Source organism: Gorilla gorilla, chromosome 8 (genome assembly GCF_029281585.2).
Source record: "Gorilla gorilla gorilla isolate KB3781 chromosome 8, NHGRI_mGorGor1-v2.1_pri, whole genome shotgun sequence".
NCBI lineage: Eukaryota > Metazoa > Chordata > Mammalia > Primates > Hominidae > Gorilla > Gorilla gorilla.
In genome coordinates this window covers 125,929,938-125,955,801 of record NC_073232.2, presented here as the reverse complement: position 1 = coordinate 125,955,801, position 25,864 = coordinate 125,929,938, and the positions used below count along the sequence as shown (strand labels likewise).

General features: G+C 41.2%; 1 protein-coding gene across 3 annotated transcripts in view; it reads left to right on the top strand.

Annotated features, from left to right (window-relative positions):
• Positions 1-25,864, top strand: part of NRAP (nebulin related anchoring protein) — a 75,054-nt gene that overhangs the window by 7,131 nt on the left and 42,059 nt on the right. For 2 of the 3 annotated variants that reach the window (XM_004050113.4, XM_019035276.4), the window contains exons 5-17: positions 2,769-2,873; positions 3,856-3,960; positions 4,988-5,092; positions 6,350-6,457; positions 6,754-6,858; positions 9,716-9,820; positions 10,809-10,925; positions 15,269-15,376; positions 16,408-16,512; positions 22,523-22,621; positions 23,545-23,649; positions 24,768-24,875; positions 25,126-25,227. In XM_004050113.4, coding sequence (XP_004050161.1) covers positions 2,769-2,873; positions 3,856-3,960; positions 4,988-5,092; positions 6,350-6,457; positions 6,754-6,858; positions 9,716-9,820; positions 10,809-10,925; positions 15,269-15,376; positions 16,408-16,512; positions 22,523-22,621; positions 23,545-23,649; positions 24,768-24,875; positions 25,126-25,227 — 1,377 coding nt within the window. Of the gene's footprint in view, positions 1-2,768; positions 2,874-3,855; positions 3,961-4,987; positions 5,093-6,349; positions 6,458-6,753; positions 6,859-9,715; positions 9,821-10,808; positions 10,926-13,702; positions 13,808-15,268; positions 15,377-16,407; positions 16,513-22,522; positions 22,622-23,544; positions 23,650-24,767; positions 24,876-25,125; positions 25,228-25,864 lie in introns of all 3 variants that reach the window. The other variant, XM_055352175.2, reaches the window with a different exon arrangement.

The following is a 25,864-nucleotide window of genomic DNA, read 5'->3' as shown; positions in this document are numbered from 1 at the left end:
AAGCTAACCCTTTATCCACCACCTCCAATTCCAGTTTTCTTTGTAGAAGTACCCACTCTCGTCAATCTTGTGGGTAGCATCCTTCCAGACTTTTCTCTATTGATTTGCAAATAAACTATATCTTTCTAGAATTTACATTTGGACATGCTTACTACCATTTATTGAAGGATCTTAAATGAGTTATTTAACCATTCTTTACTTCAACTTTCTCATCTGTAAGGTGAACTTCAAACACTTCCTAACATAATGATATTGTGATGATCAAAAGATCTTAGAACAGTGGTAGGCACAATAAATATCAGCTAGTATTATTTGTTATTGAAAATTATATATGTATATATGTTATATAAACCCAAAAGTATCTGAGACAGGTCTCAATCCATTTCGAAAGTTTATTTTGCCAAGGTTAAGGACACACCCACGACAGCCTCAGGAGGTCCTGACAACCTGTGCCAGAGGTGGTCAGAGTACAGCTTGCTTTTATACATTTTAGGGAGACATGAGACATCAGTCAGTACATGTGAGGTGTACATTGGTTCCATCTGGAAAGGCAGGACACCTCGAAGTGGGGGCTTTCGGGTTATAGGTAGATTTAAAGTTTTTGATTGGCAATTGATTTAAAGAGTTATTAACTAAAGACCTGAAATCAGTAGAAAGAAATGTCTGGATTACAATAAGGGGTTGTGGAGACCAAAGTTTTATCATGCAGATGAAGCCTCCAAGCAGCAGGTTTCAGAGAGAATAGATTGTAAGTATTTCTTATCAGACTTAAAGTATGTGTTGGTGTTAATACTGGTCGGTAGGCTTTTCCTGAATTCCGAAAGGGAGGCGGGTATAATGAGACATGTTCGACCTCCCCCTTTCCATCATGGCCTGAACCAGTTTTGCAGGTTAACTTTCGAATGTCCTTGGCTGAGAGGAGGGATCTGTTCAGATAGTTAGGGGGCTTAGAATTTTATTTTTGGTTTACAGTATATTTCTATTAAAATGTATACTTTTTTCATGAAACAATATGCATTGTTGTGAAGTGTGTATTTTTCACTCAACAAATATCTTGGAAATATTTCTACATCAGCAGGAGCATCCTTTTAAGCTATCGTGAATGGGTGTATCATAGGTGCACCATTAAGTATGGATGTACAAGGCCAGGTGCCATGGCTCACGCCTGTAATCCTAGCACTTTGGGAGGCCAAGGTGGGTGGATCACCTGAGGTCAGGAGTTCGAGACTAGCCTGGCCAACATGGCCCATCTCTACTAAAAATATAAAAATTAGCCAGGCATGGTGGTACGTGCCTGTAATCCCAGCTTCTCGGGAGGCTGAGGCAGGAGAATTGCTTGAACCCAGGAGGCGGAGGTTGCAGTGAGCTGAGATAGTGCCACTGCACTCCATCCTAGGTGACAGAGCAAGACTCTGTCTCAAGGGAAAAGAAAAAAAAGAATGGATGTACAATACCATACTATCCTATTGATAGACAGGATTATTCCAAAATTTTTTTTCTATTGCAAAGTTGCAAGGAACACTCTTGTTCAAGACCTCTTTTGTATGCAAGTGAGTGTTTTTCTAGACTAGATAATGAAAAAACAAAGTTGCTAGATCAAAGGGTATGTCCCTTTTAAATTTTAATGGAGGCTCAAATTGCATTCTAAAATAGCTGTACATTTTATACTCCCAAAGGCAGTGTGTGAGAATGCCTGTTTCCCAACATTCTAACCAGCACTTGGTATTGTCAGATAAGTGTTTGGACAATCTGCATCTTGTTTCAATTTAGATGTCCCTGATTGCTAGTCAGGTTGAGTATAATTTCACACATGAATAATCTGTCTTTCCAGATCTCCAAAGGCTGGCTCTATCCAACCTGTCCAACTTGCCCCCCTTCAGCCCACCTGGCTCCCCATCTCTTTCCCTTGGGTCCAATCAAACCCAGCTCCTCATGGTCCTAATTACTGAGCCCATCACTGCCTTCATGCTTTTATTCATGGCAGCCTACCTTCCTGGAATTTATTCAACAAATAATTATTGAGTCTATGAGTTGCTACACACTGTTCCAAGCTTTTGGGATGCATTAGTAAACCAGACACGAAAATCCCTGCCTTCATGGAACGGACCTTCTAGAGTGGATGCCATTCTTTCTCCCTTGGCCTCTACTAATTGCCCTCAGCCCTGGAGGTACAGCTCAAATTCTATCTTCCTGCCGCATATGGGACCCATCTCTTACAGACTGCTTTTTAAAGATTCTTATTGTACTTATCACTCAGACAATACACTTAAACACATAACTGTTTTCTAATTGCTATTTATTTCATGTTAGTTTTATCTCCCAAGGTGGTAGGTCATGAGTATCTTAAAAGAGAAACTTTGCCTTTCCTTTTTTTTTTTTTTTTTTTGCTTTTATTGCCATTGTCAGTTGTCAAGCACATAACAGGTAGTAGGTTTTTGACATTTGTCTGAATAATGTTGATTAATCTCAGATTACCTGTCCACAGTGATTTCCCCTCCTCCTCACCCAATCTTGATGCAATGGTGTGCAAGAAAATGTTGTTACATTTAAAATTTTCCTGTAACATAAGTGGTTCTCAGAAAGTTCAATTATTTAGAATCTTAGGTCATTTTCTAGCCTGAAATAAATGAACATTTCAGTTAGCTGAGGCCCAGGATTTACCAATAGGAGTTTATAATGTTTAAGAATATCTTCTTTTGACAATGTATGTAAGTGTTGCTGGGAGTCTGGGGCATGTGTTTGTATCCCTTCGTGTGCTTCCTTTGTAGAGAGCCTATTGGACTGGATATGGGGAAGGGAATGCTTGGTGCCCAGGAGCTCTGCCAGACCCTGAAATTGTAAGGATGGTTGAGGCTCGAAAGTCTCTTGGTGAGGTAAGCACCCTAGAAATTGCTTTAGGAATTGGTTTAGCAATTACTTAGCAATTAGTTTGACTGTTCCTTGACTTTTACAATTGTGGTAGACAGAATGATGCTATCATCCCCAAAGATACCCATGTCCTAATCCCTGAAACCAGGAGGGTCAGAGTCAGAGGAAAGGTGATATGGCGACAGAAGCAGAGGCCAAATCCATGTAGGGCAGGAACTAGAAATGTGGGGGCCTCTAGAAGCTGGAAAAGGCAGAGAAACAGATTATGCTCTAGAACCTCCAGAAGGAACCATCTCTGATGGCCCATTTTAAAGTACTGACCTCCAAAATCGTAAGAGATCTTAGCAGGCTTTCACATAGGGAAGACAGTTTTAGCCCAGACTGTGGAAATCCTCAGTCATTTGCACAGGTTACGCTCTAGGTAACTAGGTCCCTCCTGGTTACCTCTAGGTACACTTACCCTTTGAAGAATCTATTTTGGAAAACACTGTTAGTCCTCATGACTTTTCCTTTAGAAAATGGAAAGAAAATGCTAGAAACACAAATGCTAAGGTGATAAGTCTCATTAGGAAAGCTAATCATCAGAGATATTCAAAAAGTCAGAAGGAAAGAAAAAGAGACATTTTACTTCCAATACTGTAGTACTCTTGCTAGCAGACGAGTTACAGGAAAGTCACCCACGTATTAATTAATAGCTGTGGTACCTACAGGCCTTAGAGCCAAAGGGCAGCCCTTGAGTTGTGCCAGGTCCCCATATTTTGATATGAACATTGAAGAGGAGCCGCTTTGACATGGGAAATATGAGTTCTTCAGTGCTGATGGTTTTATTCAAATGGTCAATTATAAGCCATTTTTAAATTTATTACAGGTGATTGAAATATTTCCCAAGAACTTTATGAATCTAGTTTCATTGGTTTTATTGCAGTTTTCTTAGTTGTCATTCAATATCATCTCAGTTCTCATGCTGACATTGGTTCTGACCAACAGGAATATACAGAAGACTATGAGCAACCCAGGGGCAAGGGGAGCTTTCCAGCCATGATCACACCTGCTTATCAAAGGGCCAAGAAAGCCAACCAGCTGGCCAGCCAAGTGAGTGTCTGGGTGCTTTTTCACCATTGATTATGCTAATTTTTGTCATTAATGAGCCCCCGTGATTTAGGGAAAAAACAGTAAGAGAGTGCTTTGGGGAAGTAGGTACCATTAATGTCATATTACAGAGAAAACTGTGTTCTTACTTTTCCCCGTCAAGTATTCTCTGTGCTGTGATTGGACCATGTCTATAAAATACAGAGAAGAATGTGTAGTTCACCCAAAGTCTGGACCACATGATTTCTTGAGTTTGCTTTAGCACTGAATACATTATTATTTTTCATTTTTATTTTTATTTTATTTATTTATTTTTATTTTTATTTTATTTTTATTTTTATTCTTGGCTCACTGCAACCTCCGCCTCCTGGGTTCAAGTGATTCTCCTGCCTCAGCCTCCCGAGTAGCTGGACTACAGGCACGTGCCACCACACCCAGCTAATTTTTTTGTATTTTTAGTAGTAGAGATGGGGTTTCACCATGTTGGCCAGGATGGTCTCAATCTCTTGACCTTGTGATCCACCCAACTTGGCCTCCCAAAGTGCTGGGATTACTCAGGTGAGCCACCACAGCCAGCCGAAGACACTAATTTTTAACTGGATGTCAGGTTCACCGGAAGAGTAGCAAAGTTTATTTGTTAAAAGCTCAGATTTTGGAGCCAGAATGTTGAAATTTGAATCCTGGCTCTATCCGTTAGTGCTATGTGACCATGGACAAATTACTTAATTTCTCTCTTCCTTGGCTTCTCGTTTGTAAAGTGAGGAAAACATTAGTCCTGCCAAATGTGATTGTTATGGAGATTAAGCAAGTTAATATTTGTTGGAGTGTGGCAGTCCCTGGCACACTCCTGGACTTAGCACATTGGCATAGATGCTTTTTGAGGAGGAGCCCATGAAACAAGCCACAGAAGACTTGCCACAGGTTTGCATTGAGTGTAGCCTGATGGTGCAGCTTTAGGAGAGCCACAGGGAGAGGTCACTGAGGAGGCTGTGAGGTGGGTGCGCCCTTGACTCTACTGTCTTCTCATCAGGTGGAGTATAAGAGAGGGCATGATGAACGCATCTCCAGGTTCTCCACGGTGGCGGATACTCCTGAGCTGCTACGGAGCAAGGCTGGGGCACAGCTTCAAAGTGATGTAAGAAAGGAGGGAAGCCAGTCCATCACTGATGGACATTTGGGTTGATTCCTCATCTTTGCTCTTGTGAATAGTGCTGCAATGAACATACATGTGCATGTATCTCTATAATAGAATGATAAAAAGGAACAAGATCATGTCCTTTGCAGGGACACGGATGGAGCTGGAGGCCATTATCCTCAGCAGACTAATACAGGAACAGAAAACCAAACACCCCATGTTCTTACTTATAAGTGGGAGCTGAGCAATGAGAACACATGGACACAGGGAGGGGAACAACACACACTGGGGCCCACAGTGGGGAGCTGAGGGGAGGGACAGCATCAGGATAAATAGCTAATGCATGCCGGGCTTAATACCTAGGTGATGGGCTGATACATAGAGCAAACCACCATGGCACACATTTACCTATGTAACAAACCTGCACGTCCTGCATATGTATTCTGGAACTTAAATTAAATTAAATTAATAAAAAAGAGAGAGAAATGAGGAAGGCCAAGATGTAGTGGTTTGCACTTAAGATCCCTCATTCTTTCCTTGCTTGGAGGTGGAGGGAGGGAGAATGTATGAGACATTTTAGCCCTGCATGGGTAACAAGAAGAAATTCCTGAGGTCAAGGATGGTTGGGCTTGATAAGTCAGTTAGCAGAGACCTTGCAAAAACACTTCTTTAAAGAGAAAACTTTAGATTGGATTAGTACCAAATTGGATGTATCTGAGTTATCTGAGAGAAATCTCTCTTGCCACTACAAATTACAGAACATAATTTCTAAACAACTTTTACCACTTGCCTTTACATAATCCAAATGTTCCACAGCATAATAAGATCAAGAACTTAGTGTTGTTCTGAATGGGACATTGAAGCACAAATCCAGCTTCTGCTTCATACATGGTTTCCTCTTGCCTTAGCCTCAATCTGGGGTTGAGAAGACTCTTGTGTCTCCCAAACGTGGCTGACAACTCCTTGAGGGCTGAAGACTTATTACTCTGCCCAGGCCCAGTGCCTAGCCTGCACCAGATGCTTAGCAAGCATGTGTTGAACTCCACATTGGGTGTCTCCATGTGCCGGGCACTGTGCTGGGTATTGGGAATAAGAAGATGACTAAGATGCACATGGCCCATCAAACTGTAAGCCAATTATATGCCTTGTGAGCTATGACAGGAGATGGGCAGGATGTCATGGAACCCTTAGCAGAGCATCTCACTAAGATCATCTGATAAACATGGGGCATGTGATTCACATGTTTTTTCATTTCAGGTGAGATACACAGAGGACTATGAACAACAAAGAGGGAAAGGCAGTTTCCCTGCGATGATCACACCCGCCTATCAGATAGCCAAAAGAGCCAATGAGCTGGCAAGTGATGTAAGTGTCCTTGACAATGTGGTCATGTTAGGGAGAAAGAGGAATGTGAACCTGGGTCTGAGGAGTCCAACTTCCTGTTGACTTTTGCATTTACCCTGAAGCCAGGGAGTAGTTTTCCTTCATAGTTTTAAGTCAATTTTACCAATGACAAGGACCTGGCACTTTTATGTCTGAGACATACCTACTCCCTAGATCCAAGCAGAAAAAGAACATTCCATTAAGACATTCACTTTTACTCTTTTGGCTCCTGTGCATGGGAGTCAAATTCACCGAGTTTGTCATTTGCCTTAAAACAGGTGAGGTACCATCAACAATATCAAAAAGAAATGAGGGGAATGGCTGGTCCAGCCATTGGAGCTGAGGGCATCTTGACAAGGGAATGTGCAGACCAATATGGCCAGGTATGTGACAAAATGATCTCCTGACCTGCTCTTTTCCATGTTTGGCCCATTCTAGGCTGTGACACAGCTATGACCATTTAATCAGGGGTGGGGCTGTGGTTTATCTTTACCTTATTTATGAAAGGTAGATTTTCCAAGATAGAAAGTAGTGGACAAACAATTGCACGGGGCTCAACTTGACCCACTTAGGAAAACAGATTGAGGCACTTTCTTTCTTTAAATTAATAAATGACTTATACCAATATGGTGGCTTGGCCAAGAAGAAAGCATTCCTATCTGTCCATTGAAGAACAGTCGCTACGACTAAGATTGGCTAAGCTTAGGTGGTCTCTATCATAAGCAACATAGAGATCAAAATGCATCTTGAAAAATATTGAGCATTTCACTGAGTAGTGGGGCTCATTTTCTTAGAAAGTGAATTTTTTTATCTAGGTTGGTAGATAAATCAGTATGCCAGAGAATGCAAACCCTTTTTCCAATTTCACTTCTCAGATGAACTACATCTTGACAGGGAGTAAAAAAAGATTAAGATGACAATCACAAGCTAATTATTATTTGCACATCCCTCTGTCTTTTCTGGTACTAGCCAGGTGTTGTAGGGTAGAAAGGAAGCATTATTGTTCACAGTTGCAAGTGAAGAACATTGGAAGAGCAAGTGTGTGTATTGGAAGAATACATTCCATGGGTTTAAGTGATTTTTATTCATAATTGGACAGTTGTTTGAATTATTTGTCAGTAAGCAGACTCTCTACAACATATATGATTTAGAAAACCACAATGAATTTGTTTCTCTTCTTTAGAAAGACACATTGCCATAGTTAGGCATATGCTCATGTGAGTCTTAGGATGTGTGTGAAGGTCAGTTGGGACTCCTTTGAAAATGTCTGCCAGAGCAAAAATGCTTGGTTTTGAATTTAAAAGGCCATTTAATCAAATTCTCTAAGTTAATTAAGTGGTCTTTTAGTGCTTTAAACCAGTGAAAAATGTTTTTACTGGTTTTGTATTTTAAATATATTGTTTGGAAAGCTCAGGACAACTTTTAAAAATCAGCTTAAAAAATATATGGCTTCTATATTTGGCAAAAAGTATTTTGTCCTGTATTTGGCCAATCCTATCTACCAGTAGTTATAAGACACATGTATCATTTCATATGTGTACCTAGACATGTCTGTAGGTACAGATGAAATGTAACTTCATAGTATCATAGCTGGTTCTTGATTAGTAGGACGATTTGATTGAAGTTTTCAGTCCTGAAAATAACAAATGCAAGAATCAAAGTGAGTGTTGTTTGATAGCACCTTCAGCAGCTGTTGAGAGGACTCAGTCTAGCATGGCATTTCACTGTTGTGATTTAGCATGACTCGCCAGGGCATGAGGAGGAGGGAGCGAGAGAGAAGCCAGCAGGCAGATAACTATAAATATCTGTAGTGCCTTAAATGCCAACCAATTCATTCTTCTTTTTAACAAGTAACTAGACTTGTTAAAAGGATTTTACCATGTAATTAACAGGATTAGGTGTCTTGAAAAAAGATTAACACTTACAACATACATATATATATAGAGAGAGAGAGAGAGAGAGAGAGAGAGAGAAACTAAAATAAAGTTACAAACACAAAACTATAGGGCAGAATGGACAAAGCCATAGAGCAGATTACCAAAGAATTTGAGAACCTTTTAAAAAAACTTAACCTTTTTTTACTTATTATATTTAGCCAGAACCTTCCGGCAGCCAGGCAAAAAGGAGAACTCGGGCTAAATGGTTTTCATTGTTGGATAAAGGGGAACCTGGACTTTCTAATCTGACCCAACTATTTTATTTTAGAAAATGTGTGTGCCACAGTCAAAGCCCTGGTGCTGGAGCTGGGCAGGCCCCTGGCTTGGAGGAGGCCACAGAGAGATGGAGTCGTGAGCCTAATGGGGGCACCATATGGGCTGTTTCAGATTTATGCAAAAAGTACAGTGAAAACACAGAGGACTCTGCCTGGGGCAGGTCCAGGGGTGAAGGAGGACTCAGGGACTTCTACAAGGAGACTGTCTCTAAGCTGGGTCTTAAAGTACATCTGGCTGCCAGGGAGGGGTTATCCGTCATGTGATGACAGTGTCATGAAAGAGAAGGTTTTCCTTTCTGGGAGTGGATGGATGGTGTGGGGAAGATAAAAGAAAGGATTAAGACAAAGATTATAATCCTTAGTCTGAAATATACATTTAGTCCCATTTCAGATAATCTTATGGTAATTTGAAGTTTTTCCTCCCATATTACAAACATTGTATAATACTCCTTTTCTGGTTACATGACACATACCATTGGGGACGGCAGTTCTAACCGGGGGAGACAGTACCACCGGGGGAGACAGTACCACCGGGGGAGGCAGTACCACCGGGGGAGACAGTACCACCGGGGGAGGCAGTACCACCGGGGGAGGCAGTACCACCGGGGGAGACAGTACCACAGGGGGAGGTCTCTACATAGATCTGCCACTGGATGTGAGTAAGGTAGTGTTCGAGACCTACTGGAAGACAAAGGACTTCCCTGGTTGTCAGTTAAAAAGTGAATATTTCATAACATATGGGCCTGGGAGAGTGGTAGAGTGTCTGATTTATCCAGTGGAAATAAGGATGATGATCATGATATCAGTTGCCATTATTTAGTGCTGACTATGTGCTGGGCACCAGTAAGTGGGCCTGACTCCAGGGTCTGCCATCTTAAAAGGAATGTTTAGACTACCACATGGACATCACTGAAATACCCAAGGTGGATGAACCTCTGTGAGAAGAGGCTCTATGAGTGACCATTGCTGAATCCCACCCATCTGGGGAGGGAAGCATTACTCACTGAAGTTTTTGACGCACCCGGCAGGGTTACCCGGAGGAGTATGAGGAGCACAGGGGAAAGGGCAGCTTCCCAGCTATGATCACTCCAGCATATCAGAACGCCAAGAAAGCTCACGAACTCGCTAGTGACGTAAGTACCATGTAGGTGTGACCACAGAGCCAGAGGCAGAGAAGTGAGACTTTGAAGGCTGTGCTTACTGAAACCTACACACAGATACATTTATTATAGCTGAGCCAAAGTAGAATGTTAGCCCTCAACTCCCATCCAAATTTATGATGCCTGCTTTGGCCCCATTTGTCTGCTTCCAAGGAGATGGACACGGACAACCAGCGTAGCTCGCTTGAGGCCATTGAAGCAAGTACAGAGGCTGGCCAGCCAGAGTGGGGTGTTAAGAGAGTTTTGCCAAATGGCCCAATTAGAAATTGAGTAATTTAGGGGAAGAGCTGATTAAAATAAGTCATATGATTATCAAATTGGGTGTAACCCGGTGATGAAATGATTTTTATTGGCAGAATGTTAGCCTGCTGGCAGTCCTTGAAAGGCAGGCTATAATTAAACTTGGAAAAGTGATGTGCTCACTGCAGATCTTAGCATGCCAACTGGAACTTGGTCTCATCAGAACCTAGCATTCATTTCACGCCCCTTGCCATTTTCTTTTTCTTTCCTTTTCCTTCACTATCTTTTCTTTCCTTTACCAAAGAACTATTCACCTATTACCCATTGACCCATAACAGCACCATCTTTGCCTGAGGAAGGAAGTTAAAAGACATTACTCTGCCCCTCATTAGCAGGGAAATGATGTTTAAACCAAGGGCAGAATGGGTTTGGACTGACAACTTTTGTTATGATTATTTTAAGACTTTTTTTTCCCATGCAGAATTAGAGTATGAAGTGTAAAAAGTGTGGAAAGGGCCAGGAAAATTTTAATAACAAAAAAGGACAAAGTAGTTTATAGATTTAATGAAGAGAAAAGGCCATGTGAATTTTTTTTCTTTCAGAAAATTGTATTAAGTAAATGTTGACATTAAGTCCAGGATAACTTTGGAGTAATTCCCCTCCCAGAGCATGGAAACATCAACTCCAGCCCCGTTTTGTGTGTGTGTTTTTTTTTTTTCAGATAAAATACAGGCAGGACTTCAATAAGATGAAAGGCGCTGCACATTATCACTCGCTTCCAGCTCAAGACAACTTGGTTCTCAAACGGGCTCAGAGCGTAAACAAACTCGTGAGTGAGGTGCGTATGGGGGAAGAGTCACACCCATGAGCATCACCTCTTTTATCTCCTATAGTCAGTGAATGAGGTGACCCTATAATAAAAAGCTCTGGTTAAAAGTGTGACACCCGCCAGGTGCGGTGGCTCACACCTGTGATCCCAGCACTTTGGGAGGCCGAGGCAGGCAGATCACCTGAGGTTGGGAGTTCAGATCAGCCTGACTAACATGGAGAAACCCCGTCTCTACTAAAAATACAAAATTAGCTGGGTATGGTGGCGCATGACTGTAATCCCAGTCATGGGATTACAACTCCCGAGAATTGCTTGAACTCGGGAGGCGGAGGTCGCGGTGAGCCGAGATAGTGCTATTGCACTCCAGCCTGGACAACAAAAGCGAAACTCCATCTCAAAACAAACAAACAAACAAACAAAAAGGTGACACCACCTATTCTACCCATTGGTTACTGGTTTCAAAGAACAGATATGCGGTAAAATGCAATTTACAAGAGAGCCTAGAATCAAACCAATTACATCTTTCTCTGGTGGTTCAGAAGTTACTTCCTAAATCCTCCCAGGGCTGTCAATATTCAAAAGTGCCAGGCAACAGGCTTCTAGTTGCCAGAAAGAGTACTGGAGGATCCATCTTTTTAAACAAATCAAACATCTGAAAGATGTTTCAAATGTCAAACCCCTCTCGTTCTCTTATTACTGAAGTCTGAGTTCTGAGAAGCTGTGTATTCCATGTGAATTTCCCTTACCTTACATGCTGCACTGGCTGCCTGAGGGGTGTGTTTTGTTTGGCTTGCCCACCGTTTAAGATGTTTTTATTGTGAGGACTGTTTGGCAAGGAAATATCCCCTGTAGAACCTCATATCCTTCTCACGCCCTAGTGTGTTCTTCACGGCATTTTCCCTCATTTGCATTTCTTATCTGGACTCTGAAGGCATTTGACTTGGCAGCCTCTGGCAACAGGAACAATTATGGCAATTCAAAGCATTCACATAACAAGTTATCTGCAACTCACAAACAGATATGCAAATATCCAAAAATATTTTCCGTCTCTAACCTCTAAAAGCCGGTCCTTTACCCTAAACTGTTAGTTAACCCGTGATCCTCTAACTTGGGGCTGCTCTGAGTCACCAGCAGTGATATTTTCCCAAGCCTCATCAGGAGCCTCAGATACTTTGAAGTGGTAGACGACTGTTGAGGCTTTGGAATCTGCATTTTAAACAACTGTTCCAGATGATTCTGGTACTCTAGACCAGAGGTCAACACACTACAACCTCAGTGACAAATCCAGCCCACTGCCTGCTTTTTTAATAAGTTTTATTTGAACACATTCATATCACATTTGTTTCTGGATTATCTGTGGCTGCTTTGGAGCTACAAGTGCAGAGTTGAGTATGATAATTGACAAAGAATTTGTAGCCTGCCAAACCTAAAATATTTACTGTCTGGTCATTTACAGAAAAAGTTTGCTGGCCTTTGCTCTCACTCACAGAACACTAGACCTAGATGGGACCTTTTCCACCATTAGGCTATCACTTTGTCATACGCCTGGAAAAGTAAAGTATCTAATTCTGGGTGGTAGAGACTTTTAGGGACAGAGCTGGATCCATACCACTGGGAGTGCAGTTCTACCACCCAGGAATAACACTGTTAACATTTTGGCCTTTTTAATTTTTTTTTTTTTGAGAGGGAGTTTCACTCTTGTTGGCCAGGCTGGAGTGCAATGGCGCAGTCTCAGCTCACCGCAACCTCCGCCTCCCACGTCAAGCGATTCCCCTTCCTCAGCCTCCTGAGTAGCTGGGATTACAGGCACCCACTACCATGCCCAGCTAATTTTTTGTATTTTTGGTAGAGACGGGGTTTCACCGTGCTGGCCAGGCTGGTCTTGAACTCCCATTTTAGCCTCTTTCTATATGAATATACTGTAACTGAAGGGATGAATATAAAAATGTATTTATAGAATTAGAATTAGACATACCCCCACCATATAGTTTTATAAGATATGATAACAAACTGTGGGATATTTCCTTTGGTAAAGAAGTTGCAAGGGAACCTTCCATTTCTTTATGTCCTTATGTTTAGTCAGTAAGACAAACCAGCCATCTATTGGTGGTAGTTGGCCTTAACTGCCTCATGCTAATTACCTGAGGTGACTTGGAGTCTATTTAATAAATGTAGCCTCACATCCTACATCCCGGCACCCAGGAGAGCTCAAATAGCCAACTGATTTTAAATTAGAAGATACTCTGCATCTGAGTGGTCTTATTTATTATACTGCTTATAAAGTAACTTTCCTCGTTGAATTGCATTGAAGTATACCTATAAAGATGTGCATACATCATAAATGTATAGTGGGAAGGATTTCCTTAAGTGGGACACACCTGTGTGACTAGCAATCAGATCAAGAAACAGAATACGACCAGACATCCTCCTAAGACATTTCCATTACGGGAAATATGATTTATCCCCCTAATGCATTTCCCCTCAAGAGTAACTACCTGAGTTGTAAAACCAGTTTTGCCATTTTTTGAGTTATGAAATCTTATAGTATTTGTTCTTGAAAGCGACTATATGCTTTTAATTTTCTGAATGAAACCAATTATTTGCTATTTATTATGATTCGTTTTTATAAAGGAAAATATGTCCTGCTAACTTAGCATATTCTATGCTTGATATGTTAAAATCTTGGGTTGAAAGTTTTCTAAAAATATCCTAGTCAAGTCCTGGGACATTTTCAAGAGTGACTTCGGATTTGGTTCTATTGTGTGTCTGGTGTTTTGATTTCCAAGGTGGAGTATAAGAAGGATCTGGAAAGTAGTAGAGGTCACAGTATCAACTACTGTGAAACACCTCAATTCAGGAACGTGAGCAAGATCTCAAAATTTACCAGTGATGTGAGTTGTTAACGCTAAGCTTTTGTTTGGGCACTGTTGGTGAGCTTAGTCTTTAGGTCTCCTAAGAGGGACAGTCTATGGGAATGGATCTATGTGTCTTGGAGAAGCATGGCCTTTTAGGCATAAATGACTGGGTTTTGGTTAAGGTTGCCTGCTGGGATTGGTCCTCATAGTGTTCAATTCTGTCACATCCCCAATCTTGACCCTGAGTCCTCTGGGCGGTACCTGTCCTCTCCATCCCCTTGCTTCCCTTGTGTGCAGCACAGTGCCCAGCTCGTAGTGATGAATGCTGGTGAGGGGGCCTGGCTGAGCATGTGACGTCCCCTCTCAATGTGACTTTGTGCTTCTGAGTTAATATGACCTCATTTCACCCTCAGAGTCACCTGGAGAGACAGATGTTATTTCCCTATCTTACAGATGAACAGATATGTACTAGAGGGGCATTCGCAAATTTGGAGATTCTCAGAGCAGGTCTGAAGATGTATCCTCATGGACATCAAAGACCTATACTAGATAGTATGCTTTACTTTTGCTTAGTTGCACATAATAGTAGAATTTAAAATTGCAAGGGACTGTGTAAGGCACAGTGAGGAATTTATTTTGCATAAATGTAGTGGTTTAAGAGCCAACATACCTTTTGTCACAGTTATTAATAGCAAAGTGGCCAATTTTGGGCAGTTGTTTAAGCTCCCTGAGCCACTCTGCCCAACTCTAAAATGGGGATGATAATAGTTCCTTCCCCCTCAGAGAGCACTTGTGAAGATTAACTCAGATAAGTAGAATCATGTCTGATATATAGTCATAAGTAGTATTCTGTTTAAATACTAGCAGTACCGAGAAATGCAATGGCCTCCCAGGTTAGGTGATTTTAATACCCCAAATTTCCTATTTATGACCTCTTGTCATCCTGTTTTGGTCTTCTTTTTATTTGATAAGTGGCATTTGGCACATAACATAATTATTTCACATAGTCGCACTAGTGACCAACTTTTACACCACAGAATTTGGCAAAGCTCAGGTTTTATCCTTCATATATTTAGAAATGGAGGTAATGGCATGCAGTGATTTGTACCAGCCTCAGCATGGGGCTTTGCATGTGACGTCCGCATAGTCAGTGCCTGCCACCGTCTCATGGTAAATTTTCACATTGGAAAAATCTGGTAAATTTAAAACTAAAAATGTAAAAACAAACACAGAAAGTCAAGTCTGTTTTGTGCTGTCTATGCTCATCTGATCCCATGTTTCCTTGTCTTCCTGTCTTACTCCAACTTCTTGTGCAGGGTTGAAATTTATGTTATTAAAAAAAAGTTTGCCTCATTTTTTATTCCGTGATACATTGACTATTTAAATGGGTTATATTTAATCATTTATGCCTTGGATTTAATGCATTAAGATGAGTAGTTTATCTTCAACTACTTGCGAAGGGAATGCTTTGGTTGAAAACTTTGCGTTTCCATGTAGAATAAATATAAAGAAAACTACCAGAACCACATGAGAGGCCGCTATGAAGGAGTTGGTATGGACAGACGCACTCTGCATGCTATGAAAGTTGGCAGCCTGGCAAGCAACGTGAGTCCTTTTATGCCAGGGCCTGTCGGGATGGAGTGGGGCAGGGCATGAAGAATTCAGCCAATTCTTTTTAAATTCCCCTTAAAAAAATCTGTCTTCTATTTTAAAGACTGTGTAAAGACTGACCCAAAAGGGTTTCTGAATGTTAGCGGATACAACCAAGGCTAGGCAAGATCCCTGAAAATTTTCAAAGGCTTCAATTTGTTTATCTTAGCTTTCTCTAATTTGAAGAGTACTTCAGTCTATTATAATGAATCCAGTGTGGTTAACACTTTCAATTTCTGAGAGAAAAAGAGAAATGAATAATTATGATTCTTATTCCAAATTCCCCAGGGTTCCAAAGCTTTTGTGATTTATTCGGAGTTGGTTGGTTGGTAAGCTGGTTTGTTCCTTCATTCATTTTTTTGATCATTGTATTCATTGAAAACCTACTGTGGCCTGGCACTGGTCAGGGTAGTGGGATAACAGAGTAGATCAAGTCCTTGTTTTCCCCTGTAGCATATACTCTATTAATCTCTCTTTAGCTTCGTCAATCCAGTTTATAGATTTACAAATGCCAGATTGTAAATCTTGGAGGTAAAGGACACTTAAAGGAAACTGATTTCATTATTAAAACATACAAATGTCGGATTTTCTCTGCTTAAGAATGTCAATTTGATCTTTAGAAAAAAAATTAAATACTCTGAAGACTCTTCACCTTTCCATCTATTTTCTTGGGGTTAGCCAAGCAGCTCTTCCATTGCCTATCCATGTGAAAATGCTTCTTTTCAACAAAAATGACAAGCAGCTTCATAATTAATAAGAAATATAAAGTAAATGTGCTACAGATGGAAGTTAACTAATTTTGGACTAATTAAGAGGAATTCAGATTCATTAAAGACAAAAGTGTGAACATAATTTAATTTTCCTTGAAGGTGATGAAACTGAATTCGTTTCTGGGTATTTAAAAAATATTTCTTATGGCATTCAAACAAAGCCAAAAGAAAGTAGAAATTGATTTCTCCATTCTTCTTCTTTTCTTTGTGTTTTAGGTTGCCTACAAAGCTGATTATAAACATGATATTGTCGACTACAACTACCCAGCCACTCTCACGCCTTCCTATCAAACAACAATGAAACTGGTGCCCTTGAAAGATGTAAGTTCTTTTCCAACAGCTCTTTCTGCTTCGTCACTTGTCACTTCCTTCCTGAGGAGTGATTTGTAGGTAGCAAGATGGAAAGAAACATGACACAACAGTTCATAGGAGGTTGAAGGGATTGAGGAAAGGGAAATCCTTTTCTATTTTCCACTAGGAAGTTCATTTATGCATGTTTGCACACCCTTAGATTTTCAATGTGAACTAGGGACAATTCTAGTTTTGTCTTGAAAATAACCTGAAGTTCAGTTTTTCCTCTTAGAATTCAATGAGCTTTGCCTGCTGGGCACATTTCAAATGCTTGTTCCTTAGCAAGGATGATTTGTTTTCTTTCTTTAAAAAAAGGTTTGTTATGTAGTATGTTAAGAGTTGAAGGAAGTAAAATAAAATGTCTACATACAAGTTGAGAGGAAGTGGTACTATTGACTCCATTTTTTCTCAGGAGCACATGGAAAAGTATATGTATCCCTTAATTATTACAGCAGCGATTTTATTTCTGGTTTGGCTTGTTCCAAGCAAAATGTGTACAATCAATTAAATTTCTTGTTTCCTGATTACAAGAATTTTACTACACGTTTATTATAGAAAATTTAGAAAATATGGAAAAGTGCAAAGAAAAAGATAAAAGTCACCTACTAGCTTAAAAAGTACTTAAGGTGGCTTAGAAGAAAGGTTGTATTGTGGTTGCCAGCGAAGGTTATCTCCAATCAATCAATAATTTAACAAATAATTCAGCGTATATTTATGAATGTCAAGTGCTACTTTCCTTTGCTTTCCTTTGGGATCAGTACAACTTCAGAAATTGATTGAGGTTTTGCTACTGGTAGATAAGTCTCTGAATCTGTCTCTCTCTCTCTTGCTCAGAGTTGGGGAAGTAGGATTCAGTTGGGTATCTCCAGTGTCCAACCCAGTGCCCAGACATCAGAGGACAATCATTGGCAAATGATATTTATTGAATGAAAGGGGCTTTCCAAATGTGTAATAAAACAGGAGGTAGGAAGCAGAGGAATTGATCAGGGGCCTAAACTTTGCTTCTCTTTTTCTCAGGAAGTTTGGTTGGATTGACTTGACTTACTCATTTCACAAAGTTAAACTTGACCACTACCAAAGCTGCATTTTTTTTTTTGCTATATACATTACCTGTGAAACTTGCAGATCAAAGGCACCTTATTAAAATTTGAATATGTGCTTTTGCAGTAGGATTCTATAAATCATGCCTAATAAGTAGCACAAAAAATGCAAGATGTACTTCCATTATGACATGACTTGCTACTACATTTATCTAGATAAGACTCTGAGTCAAACCAGGCACTTGGAAGCCCACCCGGGGAAGTCTGATACAGACTTAAACCAGACTGAATTAGAAATATTAATTGAGTTTAGAGGTGGGTTCACTGGCAGCCCATGAGCCACATTTGCACTACGGAAGTGCTTTTTTTGGCTACACAGTGGATTTTGTTGTTGTTGTTGTTGTTGTTTTAATTGAACCAACATGTGGAAGTTCTGATTTTAGACAAAAACTAATACGCTCACCTTTTCTTGAAAACTCTGAGACATTCTGCCCTAGTTCCTGCAAGGCAGCAATTGTCTTGGACTGGGTGGTGACTGCTCTCTGTTGCTGTACCTCCTTTAGCTTACCTTCCTGGTTCTGATGTGAATTTGAGTTTATTACCCATAATGTAGGGATTTTAGTAATCAGGAAGTTTGGAGAATCCATTTACAAGAACAATTGTGGTCTCTCTGTCTGGTAATCTTAAAGGTGGTGAAATAGCCATGAAATTAAATAAGCAAGCATGGGTTCTTAATTTGAGAGCCCATTAAAATCTATCTTAATTTAGATAGATTTTATAAACACTAATAGAATTAAAATGAGACTCTATCTTTAGCAAAAAGAAAAAAAAACCTTCAAAATGTAGACTGAAGCAATGGCCAAGCATTTGTGCTGTTGCAAAGATGTGGTTAATCATGGAGACTTTTAATTATGTCCCACAGAGTAAAGTAATTGTGCTCAGTAACATACTTAATGCAGAATTATCAGGAAGAAATATGCCATTTAAAAATATAGTTTTTGTGACATTTTATCATGCATAATTCTGAATTCTAATAGACTCTATTATGAGATAATAATTTTGCCTTCTGAATTAATGCATTAGGAAGTCACTGTACTTTAATCTAATTAATAGTTGACATTGAAATGACTTTATATTTCCTAATTTTCTCTACACACCCCATGTCCAAAACTCAGAACATGCAAAAACTTTTCTCCTTGAATCATTAACTAAAAAGCACAAAATGATTTTTTTTTTTTGAGATGGAGTTTCACTCTTGTTGCTCAAGCTGGAGTGTAATGGTGCGATCTCGGCTCATGGCAACCTCTGCCTCCTGGGTTCAAGCAATTCTCCTGCCTCAGCCTCCCACGTAGCTGGGATTACAGGCATGCGCCACCACACTGCCTAATTTTGTATTTTTAGTAGAGACGGTGTTTCTCCATGTTGGTCAGGCTGGTCTCAAACTCCTGACCTCAGGTGATCCGCCTGCCTCGGCCTCCCAAAGTGCTGGGGTTACAGGCGTGAGCCACCACACCCAGCCTAATGATGTTTTTTAATCTCCAAATCCAACAAAACACTCCACGGCCCATTGTCAGGAGCACTTCGTTATTTCTAGGTCCTGTTCTAGAAGTTCACTTGTAAGTCATTTGTTTGTTTCTGGAATGCATTTCCCTGTCTAAACAATGCTAACTCTGGCTGAGGGGAACCCCTTGCCCATCTGTAATATAACAAATAATCGCTCTAAGCACACTAGCTTTGGCAAACCAGGTTTATAGAGTATAGGTATAGAGCCACCTTGCGAGGCAGACTCCTGGGATTTGAATCATAGCTCTGATACTTACTGCCTGGATGACCTGGAGCAAGCCACTTTCAGTCTCTGTGCCTCAGTTTCTACATTGTAAGGTAGGGATAATAATAGTGCCTAACCATAGGGTGGTGGGAAGGATTAAATGAGTTAACATGCATGATGTACTTGGAATGGTGCTGGGTGCATAGTAAGTACCATGTGTTAGTCATAATTATGATAAGCTGGTGTTAGGACAGGCAAAAATGAAATGAATACAAGACCCAGACTCAGAAAGACATGGAGTATACAAGTTAGTAGCCAGTGGGCCAAAGTGGCTATTAGACCTATTTCTCTTGGGTCACTGGATTTTTTTTTTTTTTTTTTTTTTGAGATGAAGTCTTGCTCTGTCACCCAGGCTGGAGTGCAGTGGCATGATCTTGGCTCACCGCATCCTCCACCTCCCACATTTAAGTGATTCTCCTGCTTCAGCGTCCCGAGTATCTCGGGTTACAGGCGCGAGCCACCACGCCTGGCTAATTTTTGTATTTTTAGTAGAGACAAGGTTTCACTGTGTTGGTGAGGCTGGTCTTGAACTCCCTACCTCGTGATCCTCCTGCCTCGGCCTCCCAAAGTGCTGAGATTACAGGCATGAGCCACTGCCCCTGGCCCGGGTCGCTGGATTTTTAAAATATTGAGCTATTTGTTAGCATTTAAAAATTGCAAGATTTTGCATCATAATATGGATTTCTGGTTTCTTTGGAATAACTGGAAAATCTGGCTTCTGTACGCCCTATTTGTTGCATCACAACAATCTCCTAGAGCTGGGCAGCAGCTGCCTCTCTTTGCTATAGTCCTCTCGACTCCTTACTTCCCCAACAGTAAGGCCAAGCATTGGACTTGTACCCAGCTAGTGGTCTATCTGGCTCCCAGAGACATTTGTGACTTTTGGGTTGCAAAGACTCCTTGAGGTGGGCTGTCATCTCAGGGAGGTGGCCATAGGAGTTAGCAGCAGATAGGAGGAAGACAGAAGAGCAAAGACATCAGGCTGTAGTCTAGACAGACAGGAAATGATAGAACAGTACAAGAGTGGCCAAGGTGTGGGCCCTTGGAGAGGGCAGAGCCAGCTGCCAGAGGAGGCTGGCCAAGGCCATAGGTGAGGTCCAGGCAGAGATATCAGTAGATAGTGGTGACGCAGAAAAGGGGTGTTGTTCTTAGACAAAACCCAGGCCTGAAGAAGTTGCCACACTGTGTGGCATTCTGGGTGGGGCCTTTGGCCTTGGGCAAGAAAAGAGAGACATGAAGTCTGTGAATGAGGTGTTCAATGGTGATCCTGTCGCTTTGAGCCAAGCCGGGGGGAGCTCAGCTGGCAACAGGCCCAATCTGGAGCCCGTGGGCACAGAGATTCAGATGTCCAGAAGCACTGGGTCAATTTGGGATCCTGGGAGTGAGGACCCATCTGAGATATCTATGTGGGCAGGGAATGTCTGAGTTTGCTCACTCTGCAGAGTAGGAACCCCAAGACAGTTTGTTGAAGAAATAAATGGATGGGCAGGTGGATGAATGAAAGGAACCAGTGAGCATAAGGGAGGGAGAGCAGGGTTAGGGATGAGTTTACTTCTTCCTCTTTTACCTGGATTTCAGATAACCTTGGTTAAATTCTAAAAGAGGGCCAGGTGTGGTGGCTCACGCCTGTAATCCCAGCACTTTAGGAGGCTGAGGTGGGAGGATCCCTTGAGGCCAAGGGTTCCAGACCAGCCTGGCCAACACGGGGAAACCCTGTCTCTACTAAAAATACAAAAATTAGCCAGGCATAGTGGCGCACACCTGTAGTTCCAGCTACCAGGGAGGCTGAGGCACGAGAATCACCTGAACCCAGGAGGAGGAGGTTGCAGTGAGCTGAGATCGTGCCACTGCATTCCCACCTAGGTGACATAGTGAAACTCTGTCTCTAAATAACAAATAAATCAAAATAAACTGTGAAAGAGGTTATCTGCTATCCACAACCTCTCTCTCTTTTCTTTATCCTAGCTTTACTTCTACCTGCATAGGTTTCTGGGGCTCTCACTCAGCTCACCTTAGCGCCTCACCCCTTATCGCCTACTATCCAGCCTCAAACCTGTTCCTTTACTTCACTGCCCAAGTTCCCATTCCCTCTGCAGTGGATCTTGGTCAGGTGTGTTTGGAGAAAAATAAGATGATTGGATGCATATATTCTTGTGTGCAAATGGCTAATAATTCTTAATATTCGAAAGGGCAATTTGTATTTTCAAAGGGGAAAATTCCTAGTCCTTGATGTCTTGAGGTGGGAACCAGGCAGTCAATGCATCCAGCTGCACTGACGATTCTGCCTCCTCCTCTTTTGAACCTGCATCTTCTACGAAAGTGCTAAGCTTAGGGCAATGTCCTTGGGGACTCTGGCAAGGTGGAAGTGAGGGCCAGGCAGGGGCTGGTGTATGGGGTGGGGACATGTTAGGGCCACCTACAAGGAGTTGCTGATGCTCCATTGTCTCCCACTTGAAGATGCGTGTATAACTTGGTTGGACTTTTTGTTTCTCTTTCATTTTACTTTTTTTAACACCTCTTTTTTGGTGAAGTATAAGACGTATATAGGAAAGTATACTATGTGTGGATATACTGCTTTAATTATTTATAAAATGACCTCAGGCATATATTTTCATTGGGAATGAGCCCTAGGCACAGAATTGTTGGGACATAGGATATGTGTATGTGCCCAAATGCCGTACTGTTTTCCAAAGTGGTTGTACCAATCTGCACTTCTGCTAGCACCGCTGTGAGAGTTTTCATAAGTCCTCATCCTTTGCCAACACTTTGTGTTACCAGCAGTTTTAACTTTGGCTCTTCAGGTGGTGTGCAGGGGTATCTTGTGGTTTCGGTATGCCTTTCTCTCATTAATAGTGTGGCTGAGCATCTTTCTGTATGTTCACTGGCCAGTTAGTTCACCTCTTTTATGAGTTGCCTGTTAGGTGTCTCACTCTCCAATGTACTGTTTTTCTATCTATGGGCTTGGAGTGTCTGTCAGTATCCAGCTGGAATATTGGACTCTTTTTCTACGTAGCCATTTGAGAATTGCCACTTTATTGGGCTTGGGAGAGGGAGCTAAGCAAATCTTTGAGAAAAGAGCAAATGACATCTTTTTGTGCCTGTTTTTACCTAGGCCAATTATAGGCAGAGCATTGACAAGTTGAAGTACAGCTCGGTGACTGACACTCCACAGATCGTTCAAGCCAAAATCAATGCCCAGCAGCTGAGTCATGTAAGTAACTGTCCCTGCCCAGCTGGATGTGGGGGTCTTGAAATTGCTGCTTTGAGGCCTCTGGACATCTGACCTCCAAGGATTTGACTTTCATAAATTGTGACACATGTCTTATTACAGCCAGAAAATGACCCCCACTTCTTTTAAACTTTTTATTATGGAAAATTTTGAATACATGCAAAAGTAGAGAGCATAGCATAATGAATCCCTATGTACCTGTCACCCATCTTCAACAGCCATCAACTCATGGCCACCCTGCTTCATCTATATGCCTGTCCAATTCTCCTCTTCCATATTATTTTGAAGCCAATTTCAAGTATTGTATAATGTAATCTGTAAATATTTCAGTATGAATCTCTAAAAGGTAAAAAAGAAAAAACATATTTATATAATTTTAACATGTCACATCAAAAATCTAACAATAATTCTTAGTATCACCAATCATCCAAAGTTCAAGTTTAATTTCTGGTCAAGACTGCTTCTCGGATGATGCCGTATTCATCCAACAGGAGTCACATATCTGGTTGGCTGTCTTTTGTGTGTGTGATTTAAGATGGCTTTTTGTCATTGTGGGCAGGCATTTGATAATTACCCTGCCTATAACAAGATATTCAGCACTGCAGCAAATGATTTTTAAAAAGTTCAGTATTCTCAAGTGCGTGTAAGGGGAGTTGGTGAAGCAGTCACAGGGAATTCTTTTGCAAACTCACAACTTCGAGTGTGCCTTTGAGTTTCTTTAGCTTTCATTTGACACCTTCAGTTCATTAATTTAAAACATTCACAAAAAGTGCAGGCTGCCTTGTAAAATGCCTTTTCTGGAAACTCCTTCTCAACTATGGGTCTAAGGGGGAAAGAGCTATGGGTCCCTAAAGTTCTCTTTCTGCCTATATAAAAACCCTACAGATTTATTTTAAATCCAACAGGTGAATTACCGTGCTGACTATGAGAAAAATAAGTTGAATTACACATTGCCCCAGGATGTTCCTCAGCTGGTGAAGGCCAAAACCAATGCCAAACTCTTCAGTGAGGTAAGAGAGCAACGTGGGGAGACGGTGGAGGGGGCTATAGAGCGACGTGAAAACGAAGATAACAGGATGGTCCAGCAAGTGGGAAGTGTCTGTCCCTGAGAAAGGCTCATCAGAGGCATCCATCAAGTTGTAACTTTGAATTTTGCTATGTCATGGCACGTGGTAGTTTACTAGTGATAAATTGGTCATAGCCATTTATTCCCATTATATGAGCAAGTGTACAATCTATGTGTGAACACACACACACACACCCCTACATGCTCATCCTCATCACCCTAGTGAACTGGTGATTTGCTGTGTAGAGGAAATTTAAGTTTTAAGAAGATCAATCTGCATCATCAGATTCTCCCTGGAGTCACAAGTGGGCTATGAATTGGCTTCTAACTCTAGATGGAATTTTGGGGGCAGGAGAAGAAAATAAAAGGAACTAACATTGTTTAAATGCCTGTTCTATCCTGGGGCAGGCACTGTATATGTGGAATTATCATAAGTCCTAGGAGGTATTGTAGGGACACAGTTGGTGGCACGGGCTTTGGTGTCAGAGAGACCTAGGTTCAGATGTTGGCATTGCCATTTTTTAAATTTATGTAACCGTAGGTGAGCTCTTTAATTTCTCTGAGCCTCACAGGCCTAATGTGAAGATTTGTGGTTAATGAGTAGAAATCATTTAGGAAAAGGCCAATAAACAGTAGTTATTGCCAGGGCAATGTCAATACCCCACATTTATGTTACGCTTCACCAGTTTAAGATCTCTTTACATATATTCTATCCAATTTATTCTCCAGCAATCCTGAGAAAGAGAATATGATACACTCTTTGCAAATAGGAGATTGAGGCCCCAAGAGGTTATTGGCCAAGGTCACATGATCAGAAAACAACAGAGCAAGGAGCAACACATGGGGCTTCTCTTTGTCCTATTCCATTACCACTGGCCTGCACAGCTCTACAGAGAAGGAATCAATTAACTGTGTTAATAATTACTGTTATCATTTTGATAACAACAGCCGAGCCTCTGGTCTGTAAATAGAGGAAAAATCCAACTTTGCTTTAAAAAAATCTTTGACGTTTGGCAGGAATATGGGTAGCAACTCCTATTCACTTGTGGTTTTGTTTGTCAGGTTAAGTATAAAGAAGGCTGGGAGAAGACAAAGGGGAAAGGATTTGAGATGAAGCTGGATGCCATGTCTCTGCTGGCCGCCAAAGCCTCTGGGGAGCTTGCTAGCAATGTAGGTTTCCTCTCATTAACTCAGGAATGCATAAGAAATGGTTCCAATAAAATGTCAGTGGTCCTGCCGAAAAAAATAATGACTCTTAACATTGTAAATAAACATTGCAATACTTTAATCTTCTACTGGATTTGTGAAAGACTGGGAGGTGTTTTTTCAGAATTGTTCCCCTTGCACTTGTTAAAACCAGAGCCCCTTAGACGGCAAAGTTTCTCTCTCACTCACAGTAGGCCTTCTTCTTTCTCTCAAGATTAAATATAAAGAAGAATATGAAAAGACAAAAGGCAAAGCCATGGGAACAGCCGACTCTAGGCTTCTGCACTCCCTGCAGATTGCTAAGATGAGCAGTGAGGTAAACTCTTTTCTAACCCCTAGCCTCTCACTTACAGTCGTGTTATTTTAAAAGTTTTTCCTGGGCCTACTTCACCTGGGACTGTAACCTTTTTACTGACTTCTACCTGCAACTCCTTTCTTTCCTGGCTTGCATAAGAAGTTTGTTTGGTTTATTTATTTTGCCAAAGCATACTATTTTTTTTAAATAGATAAGGAGTGTGGCCCTAAGGGTGACAGCATCTGCTGATCAAGGTACAAAGGTGTTCAGTTGCATTTTTTCATGTCACAAATGTTTGCCAAGTGACTACTATGGGCAAGACACTGTACGAGACCCTGGGGCTATAAGAATGAACAGCACATAATAAGTTTCTCCCTCATGGACCAAAAGCGTCCTGCTTATTGTGGCGCTGTCCTGGTCCTGTGGTTACAACACTTATGGTATTCAAATATTTAGCAAGCCGGGGCCTCCCAGGCTCCAGCCAATCGGAATGACGATGCTTGTAAACAACTGTAATAGCTGGAGAGGAACCTTGGTAAATGTCATTTACCAAGAGGCTTTGGGAAAGGAGAGTTCTGCTAGAAGAGACAGACCCAGTTTCTAATCAAGTCTTCCCTGCTGATGCTGAATAGGGAAAAAGACACAAAAGATTGCCTGC